We start from the raw sequence: 10,915 nt of genomic DNA, 5'->3' as shown, positions 1-10,915 counted from the left end.
GTTGATCAAGTAAAAAAAAAAAAACATATGGACTAATTGAGTGGGCACGAAATTTGGGAAAGGGATGAGAATTACTTAACTTATTTTAAAATAAGTCATAATAAATGATGGAGTCGAAATTTTCACTTGAGTTCAAAATATATGAAAAGTACGAAAAACAAATAGGTGAGAGAATGTATGAATGGGACAGAGAGTGTATTCGGTGCTTTACCTTATTGACTAAGAAAAAGATTTCAAAAAAAGGAATAAATATTTAATTTATTTATTAAATATTCTGTGATTTGGAAAGATCTAAAATTTTAGATTCCTTTTGTGTATTAAAGTTTTTTCTTTTTTGGACTAATGTTTTCACTACTACTTTACTTGCGTCCTCTCTATGCATTTGCAAGAATGAGTGACATAATATGTATGTCATATGTCATAAATCTCAAAAAGCAAAATATGATAAGAGTAATTTTAAAATTGACTTATGATAAATGTCTTGAAAAAATCAAAGAGTTTCAAAGCATTGGTCAAATGAACATTAAAGTGCAAAGAGTCGAGATTATAAATGTTTTACCTTAGTATTAATGAAGTAATTTAAATAGGCATAGTTAGTCGGAAATTTAATGAATCAGTTGAGAAATTATTAAATTCTGAGGGGAAGTTTCGTTGTTTGAGTCGTAGAATCAGTCACTGCTATTCGTATTAGGATAGGCTACTCACATTACATCTACGATACAGTGATAAAGTTATTTTCATGTGATTTATAGATCGTGAGTTCGAGAAAACAAATGTGCATATACACAGATTTCTATTATTCACACTGGCATGGATAGATCTCTTCTACTATAAGATACAGCTCCTTCTTGCACAAAACTAAAAAGAAACACAAGTTCTCTCCAAGTAAAAATTAATCATCTCGAGAACCTAACGTCTTCTGCTTAAGATCTTCAATTTTAGCAGCAAACTCATCTCTATTCTTCTGCAGATACAATATCATTTCAAAGAGTTAGAACCATAAATGAACGTAAAGCTTCTAACTCATAAAAGATGAATACACAAGTCGATAATGAGCTGCATTGACATGTCGATGAGTCCACTGAAATTAGAACTGCAGCTTGAGCAATAGTAAGTAGTGCAGGCATTACCTTGAATAGTAGATAACGGGAGGTGAACCAGAGAGCGTAGCCAAGACCCACCAATTCCATTAATTTAGGAAACTGAAAAATTATACAATACAGAACGACTGTCAGCAACGAGGAAAACATATCTCAAAGAAATAACAAAAAGGTCGATTGTGATAGAGAGGAAAGTACGAACCAAAGGAACAGAGTCGATGGCTCCAACAATTGAAGTTGTCAACCAAAGAGCAGTGAGAACAGCACCACCAAATAGGATAATTGAAGAGGAATCTTTAGGATCATACTGGTAAGTAGGAAATCTTTGTGTCAACAATTGGAAGGAAATCTCAGATGTAGACAAGGCGACAATTTATAATCAACAGTATGAAAAAGTGAAACGGTAGTAGTGATAGTTAGCTTCTTCAAATTTTCCATAGCTTGCGGATATCTTTAGTTTAAGCTACGAGAAAATCTCATATACAATGAAGCATTTGGATGTCAATAAGTTAAGCTATACAACGAAAGCTAAATTCACCAGATCCTTTGTTAGCGTCCCTCCCAAGTCCTAAAAAGCAAGAAGCACTAAGAAGGCCATACACAAACAAATTTGAGAAAACAAAAAAATATGTCACATATCCCCATAAACTAGAACCTACAAATGCACCAAATACATTGCATGATGAAAAAAAGAGCACATTGCATAATTCAACGAACCACAACCATATCATATATCACAGAGGAAGGGAGGATTATGAGAAGAGAATGACAGACAGTATGATACTTAAAGAATAGCAAGGAAGGTGAGGTTTGCTCAGGTAACCGCTCAGAATCGACATGACTGCCGATGCATCTTCAAGCCTTGCGACTTTCAAAAGCTGAATTTTCATCACAGCAACCAGATTTAATACTAACTATTACATCTAATAAGGAATAATTCAGTGGGAAATTAGGGGGAAGATAAAAATCAATTTTGCATGATGACCCTTCGCAGGAAAATAGTCACAAGTGTTAACGGGTAAACTAGTGAAGCAAGAAATACCTCAACCAGAATTTCAACAGCAAAATCATTTGGATCCATCAGAAACCATCTGTATTTTGTTGAAACATATCTTGCAATAGGACATGTTTCACAAGCTTTGCAAAATGAAGAATAGAAAAAGAAATTGATTAAGATATGACTGCTCAGGTAACCGTTCAGGATCAACATCACTGTTGACGGTTTCACCAAGTATAGAAACTTTCGACATATTCCAAGTTTCATCACAGCAGTCCGCTTGCGGTAATACAAAAGCAACACTAACCAAGAAGAGAGCAAAATTATGTGTTTTTATTGAATAGGTTAGAAAGAAGGGGGATAAGAATTATTGAGCTTAAGGAACTTAGGTGGTTTGATGTTAGATTATAAATGAAGAAAGTCAATGACTCAAATCAAAATTAGTAGGGGTCCTTTATATAAATCCTCTATATCTTTCAATATTCAAAGGATTCATCAAAGACGGACTTATTTATTGAAACATGGGTTATTGAACATGTATTTCAGAAGCATTTCAAATGAAGACTAAAAAAGGAAATGATAAAATATGACTGCTCAGGTAACCGCTCAGGGTCAACATTACTGTTGACGGTTTCATCAAGGTGTCAAACTTTCAACAAGTTCTGAGTATCATCACAGCAGACGACTTTTTCAACATCTTAAAAAAACCAATAAACAAAAGAGAAAAATTAAGTGTGTTTTTCTAATACATCTAGGAGATTAAGGGATAAGAATTCACAAATGCTGATCATGCTGAATGAACTTAGATGGCTTCAATAAATCAATCAACGCCTCATTCCAGATGGTTGTCAATTATTTGTATCTTATGTCTCCTTACTGACTATTCAATATTTAAAACATCACCAAATTTAGACTACTATTAGTTGAAAGGTGCAGTGCAGTTAAACATCTATTTCACAAGTATTTCAAAATATGAACTAGAAGAAGCATGAAGATATGACTGCTCAGGTAACCGCTCAGGGTCAACATTACTGTTGACAGTTTCATCAAGGTGTCAAACTTTCAACAAGTTCTGGGTATCATCACAGCAGACGACTTTTTCTACATCTTAAAAACACCAATAATGGGATTTCAATGGGTATGCTGTTGTAGTAAAAACACCAATAAACAAAAGAGAAAAATTATGTGTGTTTTTCTAGTATATGTAAGAGATTAAGGAACAAGAATTTCCAAAATACTGATTGTGCTGGAATGAAATTAGGTGGATTTGATATCAAGTAGTTGAGAAGAAAATCAATCAACGAATCAACAACGCCTCATTCCAGACGGCTGTGTCAGTTATTTGTATCCTATGTCTCCTTTCCGGCTATTTCAATATTTGAAAAATCACCAAATTTAGACTACTATTTGTTGAAAGGTTCATTGCAGTTAAACATTAATTTCACAAGCATTTCAAAATATGACAACTAGAAGAAGCATGAAGATATGACTGCTCAGGTAACCGCTCAGGGTCAACATTACTGTTGACGGTTTCATCAAGGTGTCAAACTTTCAACAAGTTCTGAGTCTCATCACAGCAGTCAGACTTTTGACAATAAAAAAGAATCACCAGCAAGAAAGAGAGACAAATCAAGTACTTTGCTAGCATATGTTAGAAAAAGGTGACCCAGACTTGCTTTGGATGGAGGCATAGTAGTCAATATTGTATATAAGAGATCTTCACAAACTGCTGTGCCTATACTTTTATAATATGAACTTCATCCCTGTATTTTTGACCTAGCTGTCTTGACAATGACTCTATGTGTTGTTCAAGGAATTAAAAAATGTCTTAACTAACCTCCTTAATACTTTGATTTGTTGGAAACAATGTCCCAAAAATGTATACCTATGTTTATTTTTTCTCTGAATCTTAGTTGCATGGACTCTTCACTTTTGATGCCGCACTCGTGTCGAATTCTCCAAAAATACACTACATTTGGCAAATCCGACACGCACCCGTTGACATTTTTGAAGAGTCCGAGCAACATAGCTCTGAATGGATTTCTTTTTTTTGGGAAACACTTCTCCATATGGATCATTTTCCCTCTCCAGATATTGCAATTTTAATCTCCTTGTTCCTATTCTTTGGGCGTTATGATATGGTGTTTGCTGTACAGACAGACCATTAAATGTATACTACTTGGTACACCAGAATGGCTAGTCAAAGAGTCAATATTCACAGCAAATTGTTAGTTCAGCAAGTCTTACTGAGACAACAAACTACAAGAAGATGGAACGCACCTTAATATTTAGCGTGTCAAAGAACTTGGACAATTGCGATTCAAACTCCAAAGCAGAATCTTCTATTGGTGCTTCAGCTTGAACGGCAGAATCTTCTTTGGGAGGTTCATATGTCAAGGACACATAAGCATTTGTCTCTTTGTCTTGACTAGAATCGTCAATTGGTGCTTCATTCTGAACAGCTTCATCGTCTTTCTCTTCAACTGTAGGAGGTTCATATGTCAAAGATGCATAAGAAACTGTTTCTTTGTCTTCTCTAGTATCTTCTATTGGTGCTTCATCCTGAACAACTCCATCATCTTTCTCTTCAACTTTAGGAGGTTCATATTTCAAAGCTGCATAAGCATCCGTCTCTTTATCATTCCTAGAATCTTCTACTGGTGTTTCATCCTGAACAGCTGCATCATCTTTCTCTTCAACTGTAGGAGGTTCATATGTCAAAGATGCATAAGAATCTGTTTCTTCGTCTTTCCTAGAATCTTCTATTGGTGCTCCATTCTGAACAGCTCCATCATCTTTTTCTTCAACTTTAGGAGGTTCGTATATCAAAGATGCATAAGCATCTGTCTCTTTGTCTTTGCTAGAATCTTCAATTGGTGCTTCATTCTGAACAGCTCCATCATCTTTCTCTTCAACTTTAGGAGGTTCGTCTATCAAAGACGCATAAGAATCCGTCTCTTTGTCTTTACTAGAGTCTTCAATTCGTGCTCCATTCTGAACAGCTTCATCGTCTTTCTCTTCGACTTTAGGAGGTTCGTATATCAAAGACGCATAAGCATCCGTGTCTGCGGCAGTCCTAGAATCTTCTACTGGTGCTCCATTCTTAACAGTTCCGTCGTCTTTCTCTTCAACCGTAGGAGGTACATATAACTCATAAGCCTCTTCCTCTGATTTTGATCTAACAGCTCCATCATCTTTCTCTTCAACCGTAGGTGGTACATATAACTCATAAGGCTCTTCCTCTGATTTTGATCGAACAGCTCCATCATCTTTCTCTTCAACCGTAGGAGGTACATGTAACTCATAAGCCTCTGTCTCTGCTTTTGATCTAACAGCTCCATCGTCTTTCTCCTCAACCGTAGAAGGTACATATAACTCATAAGCCTCTGTCTCTGCTTTTGTTCTAACAGCTGAGCCTTTACGGTAAAATAATCCTGAAGTATAAACAGAAAACCATAAGATGGCAAACAATCACTCTTCCACCACCACTATCCAATCAAAGTCTCGAACAACTCAACAAAACCAATGCCAAAAAACTAAACTTTCTTTCCTCAAGTCACTATTGGAGCTCTCAGACAAATTACCAAAACTTAGCAGCCTCTATATAACGACAATCTGAGCAATTCTTAACAAAAAGCCATATTTTAATACATGTTTTCCACAGTTAGTCTAAATATTGAATCTTGTCATTAACCCAGAAAACAAAAACTCCAATTTGAAAACATTGATGAGCCCATTAAATATAGTACTTCACAAAAAAAATCACGAAAATAGTAACTATGTAGCCGGATGTTTTCCTTTGCATTGGTATAGTTCAGTGTATCAGGTATAACTATATTACAGTAAATTAGAACATAAAAACTATTTTCGAAATGAAAAAAAATAATCCAAACTTACACCCAATAGATATATAAACTACATAACAGTAAATTAAACAATCCTCATTAGCATTAGAGCACCAAACAGCAAAAGATTATTTAACTTCAACACAATTTAATAAAAACAAAAAAAAGAACAAGGGACTTCTAGGAATCAAGGAAATGGGTAAAAATCCAAGAAAAAGATTTACTATTTACTACTTTTTCTAGCTGATATACATAGAATGTACACAATCATACACATATAATACCAAAATTATACATCCGCCTGCTATTTTTCGTTTAATTAATCAAATGGGTAGCCGGCTATTCAGGTTAGTTCTTCAAATAAAAAACAAAATGCTGAACATACAGAAAACAAAAAGCTACAAATATCGCACAATTTCTAACACCCAATCAAAAACCCTAAAATTCGAAATACCAACCTGAATTGAATCGAGATTTTGGGTTTTTTTTTAGTAGAAGAGAGGGTCTCCATTGGAGTTGAGCTCGATTACTAAGCCTATAATTTGGAAGATTCGAGAAGGTTTGAGGTACACAAAGCTCCATTTTTTCAGCTACTACTGCTGTTTAACCCTGAAAAAAAACAGAGGGGTAATGGAGGTTTATATAGATGAAGAAGAAGAGGAGGAGAAAACGCTAGGGTTTTAGCTTTTAGGTGTGGTGGTAGTGTTACTGGGCTCAACAAAATCTTGGAATGTGAAGCAGGTGGAGAAAAATGAGTGAAATAGAAAAAAGCTAAGGCAATGAAATATCTTTATTGGTAGTATTATATTGAAAAGTTTAGTTGGGCCTTTGAACTTAGGACCACCATCAATCTCATTCTTGGGCTCTTTTTGTTTTATTTAGTCGAGAGTCTGTCGAAAATAATTTCTTTATATTTGTGTCTATCATATTTTTTAGGAATCGCTTAGTGTAAGATATAACGTATAATAATCTCAATATAAAATGCAGAACTATTTCATCTTGCGTTTGGTTGGAGGTATTAGGCAGTCATGCGATTATTTATCCCACCGTTTATGCCTTAGAGATGAAATAAGTTATTTCATATATATGATAGAAATAATTTCGAAATAACTTGTTCCCAACTAAACGAATCCTAGATCTTATGTGTGGGATTATATTAAATATGTTATTTTTATTGTTATTGTGAAATTACACGAAATATGTTGTTTGATGTTGTTGTTTTACTAAGAAATACTAGAAACTCGATGTTTACTCATGATTTTTTTTTTGTTTCTAGTTATTGTGAATATCATTTTTGTATCACTACAAGGTATGCCTATTGGACTTCTTACATATTAACGAGTAAATATTTTCAAAGTATTTATATAAATAGATATAATTCATGTAATAGCGTAAACTATCAAAATCAAGAAAGAAATAACAATAGCTAATATAAGTATACGAAAGAACCTTTTTTTATTTGAATCCTTGTGATGCAATTGGATTTCATGAGGTAGTCTGTTTTGACTAGGTCATTAATCTACATTCATTTGTTATTGTTTTTACACATATACCACTTTAGATATACGATATTTGGTTGATTTCAATAAAATCAAACTTTATATATATTGTTTGAAATTTTATATAGCTGAAGTTCATATGTTTTTACCTAAAGTTGATTCGAAGTAACTACACAAGCAAAAAAACATAAGAAAATAAGTTAAATAGCAATGTCGAAAATAAAAATTTATACATTTCACCTTATTATATAAAGATTATGAAATTCATTAGGTTCAATAGATGGCTTAAGCCATCATTGACATAACTATAAACTTATACAATTTTTGTTAAAGGCATAAAAGCATTTGGTGAAATCAATAAACTATATTTGCTTTTGGATAAATGTATGAGCTAAAAGTTCGATAACTTTTACTTCTTTTTTTTTCAAATAACTTCTAATATCCTATATACCCAATAGAATAAGATCATATATATTTTGTATGATATGATGGAATCTTAAACCTATATTTTTATAAAAGTGTTTTTTATGCAGGTTCTCTATCATAGAATTCGAACATCATGATAAATTTGGCCAGTGACTTCTATAAAGAAGGTGGCACAAAGAAAATGCTCGATCTCAAAACTTTGTTAAGCCGGAAGGTAACAAGGTCTAACGAAGGACAAAAAACAAAATATATTTTATGATCTTAAATATTTAGTAGATATTTTAATACACATATAAATGTAATATTAAACAAAAAAATATATATTAAGTTAACGTGGATTCATTATTTACACTTGGAGAGATTTCTTCATCATTTATCTTTTGTCTCAAATTTGAGATTCAAAAGCCACTGTCCACGTGCCTACTCACGTGACTGCTGAAACATGTATTAACTCAGCTTTGTCTCTTTGTCATCAAATCTACTCACAACATTAGATATAATTAACACTTCATTTTGTCTAATCAAGTTTTTGTTTGTGAATTTAAATTTAAACAGACCATAATGACAATAACAACAACAATATATCCAGTGAAGTCCCACAAATGAGGTATGTGGAGGGTATATAGAATGTAGGCAGACCTTATCACTATCTTGTGGAGGTAGAGAAGTTGTTATCGAAGGACCCCCGACTTCAGTGCAACAAATCCCCATATTAAAAAAGGGGACAATATAAAGTATAACGAATAACAAGAAACAGTGCAAAATTGGACAACGATGAATTTATCGAATATCAGAAGGAAAAGCAAATTTTAACTTGACATGTAAATTTATGCATTTGTGCAGATTAATTTAATCTGATGGTAAATTCAAGAGTGTGGCCTAGTGATTTTAGAGTTACTCGATATTTGTTGCTGATGAGAAATGACATATTTTATAGAATTAATCAAGAGGCACCATTTTAATTTGATAATATAAAAAATATATTACTACATGAAACATAACTTATTTATTAAAAAACATCATGCATGTGTAAACTCTGAACTAAAATGGAAATGCATGTCTAATGCTACAACAACACAAACCTGACAATTGTGAAAAACAGACAAAACACCATAAATTCCAACAAGGAAACAACAAATGATGAATTTGAAACAACTCATTAGTCATGTGATATGATTCTACTAGTTTTCATAAATTTATTATTAGGTGTTTTTAATATTTATTTTTGGCTCTTTTAACCATCTAACAAACCCTATTGACAAGTATAAAGAAATGATGGATAGTTCGAGTTTTAGGTATGAAATCGTCTTTTAATAGGACGTATTATATCTTTATATCTATCAATATGTGATTTTTCGATTTGAATCCTCTATTGATCAGATCGCAAAACAAGTCCACTATCAAATACTATCATTAATTATAAGATACTTGATTGAGATTCTAAAGGTGTTTGGAGGTAGGAAAACGTTCTCCATCGATAATAAGTGATAATCTCACATATCTTTTATAGTGTTTGATGAGTAAACATAAATTATTATTTATATATATATATATACGCGCGCTTTGATAAGTATAAATTTCAAAATGATTTAATATGTGCATGTTGTGTACTTTAGCTATTACTTACTTTTTTAATAATTATTTTCCATTCTCTAAAATGCAAAAAAAAAAAAAAAAAAAAAAACGTGAAGTTGACATATTCAATGACAATAGCTAGTCATTTCCTGATGAATTATTTGATGGTTCATGTATTTTTAAGAAATTCAGTATCAATAATTATAAAACAAAACTTTATAAGTAGTTCATCAAATAAATTTACTATAGGAACTAGTAGGAAGGAAAAACTATTTACATATATTGCAAACATGACAGAGTTAGAGTATTGACTATGAACTCAATCAAACTCAATAACTTTGATTCAAATTTTATTTTTATCTTAATAATTCGTTAGATATGTTTGAATTATGTCTTATAGAAGCAAAGATCAATGCTATTCCATTCGGAAAAGCAATCTTGGACCCTACTAAATGCGCGTTATGTGCTTGGATGCATTATTACCCATCCCTGATTGCTTTAAAAATAGACGTTAGATACGATCAAAGCCTCGGAGAGAAAGGAATGAGAAGTTAGGGTAGAGCCAAAAACATTGCTCAACATTGTTTGTTGTCTGTCAGCCTATTCAACTAATCTTAAAGAATTCATAACAACATATTTTATTCTTGTCGACGATTGTAATCTCTTTCTTAGAGTTAAGCTACTCCAAAAGATTAATAGTCTAGCTACTAACATTGTTTTTTTTTTATCAATTATGTATCAATGACTCACCTTTCTTTAAACCTTATCAATGATCAAACTTAAAAAATATGAACCGATTGTTATTTAATGAATAACTAAATAAAATATATAAAAAAGGAATATGGAAAGAATGAAGCCTCCTCCCATGTATAAGCACACATTTTATTTTATTTTTAAATTTGAAGCTACTATTATATTTATTATTTATATCAATAGAAAATATATGAGAATAGAACAAAACTTTTTAAATTATTTTAACACTTTATTTCTATTTTGTTTTTGTTTTTGTTTTTAATTCCAACTCCAAAATTAGAGAAAAGGAAGGCTAGTGGAGTCTGACTCTCATCCTTCTCACCATTAAGCTCTATCCTCAGTCTCATATTTTATTGACCAATCACACGTCAACACCTCTCTTCCCCACGCGCTTCTCCCCTACGTGCAATCACACTCTTTCTTCTAACGTATAATCGGAATCACTAATTAATACTAATCTAATAAATTTTTTTATATTTTTTCTTTATATTGTTTCTCAATTTCGTTATTATCATGGCTTTACGTAATTGATCAGATAAAGATAAATATCGCTTCAACATAGGTTATGACTTGTGACAGAATCTCAATGCCTTATCAAAGTACGAAAACTATTTATTGTGGTTAGGAAAGATGGATAGTAGTTTTAAGATGCATAGATCGACTCCATTATGTCTATGTGCAAGGAACTACGAGATCACTCTAAAGACGTCGATCGTCCTC

The 10,915-nt window shown here is 32.5% G+C and overlaps 1 protein-coding gene and 5 non-coding genes across 6 annotated transcripts; all 6 read right to left on the bottom strand.

Moving 5' to 3' along the window:
• Nucleotides 1-713: 713 nt before the first annotated feature.
• LOC125837182 (uncharacterized) lies at nt 714-6,705 on the bottom strand. The gene is made up of 5 exons (XM_049516329.1): nt 6,401-6,705; nt 4,378-5,531; nt 1,303-1,407; nt 1,131-1,202; nt 714-964 (listed from the first exon to the last, which is right to left on the bottom strand). Exons 1-5 carry the CDS (start codon nt 6,522-6,524, stop codon nt 893-895), a joined length of 1,527 nt encoding a protein of 508 aa, XP_049372286.1. The 5' UTR covers nt 6,525-6,705; the 3' UTR covers nt 714-892.
• Nucleotides 1,911-1,998, bottom strand: LOC125837294 (small nucleolar RNA snoR128). The gene has a single exon (XR_007443514.1). It is a non-coding gene; the product is annotated as a small nucleolar RNA snoR128 (small nucleolar RNA).
• On the bottom strand, nt 2,282-2,372 carry LOC125837293 (small nucleolar RNA snoR128). Its single transcript, XR_007443513.1, has one exon. It is a non-coding gene; the product is annotated as a small nucleolar RNA snoR128 (small nucleolar RNA).
• LOC125837291 (small nucleolar RNA snoR128) lies at nt 2,688-2,778 on the bottom strand. The gene has a single exon (XR_007443511.1). It is a non-coding gene; the product is annotated as a small nucleolar RNA snoR128 (small nucleolar RNA).
• LOC125837292 (small nucleolar RNA snoR128) lies at nt 3,098-3,188 on the bottom strand. The gene has a single exon (XR_007443512.1). It is a non-coding gene; the product is annotated as a small nucleolar RNA snoR128 (small nucleolar RNA).
• LOC125837290 (small nucleolar RNA snoR128) lies at nt 3,587-3,677 on the bottom strand. Its single transcript, XR_007443510.1, has one exon. It is a non-coding gene; the product is annotated as a small nucleolar RNA snoR128 (small nucleolar RNA).
• Nucleotides 6,706-10,915: the final 4,210 nt, after the last annotated feature.

Source organism: Solanum verrucosum, unplaced genomic scaffold (genome assembly GCF_900185275.1).
Source record: "Solanum verrucosum unplaced genomic scaffold, falcon-dt-bn FXZP01000165.1, whole genome shotgun sequence".
NCBI classification, from domain to species: domain Eukaryota; kingdom Viridiplantae; phylum Streptophyta; class Magnoliopsida; order Solanales; family Solanaceae; genus Solanum; species Solanum verrucosum.
Note: the sequence above shows the minus strand (reverse complement) of the source record. Positions and strands in the feature narration are given on the sequence as shown.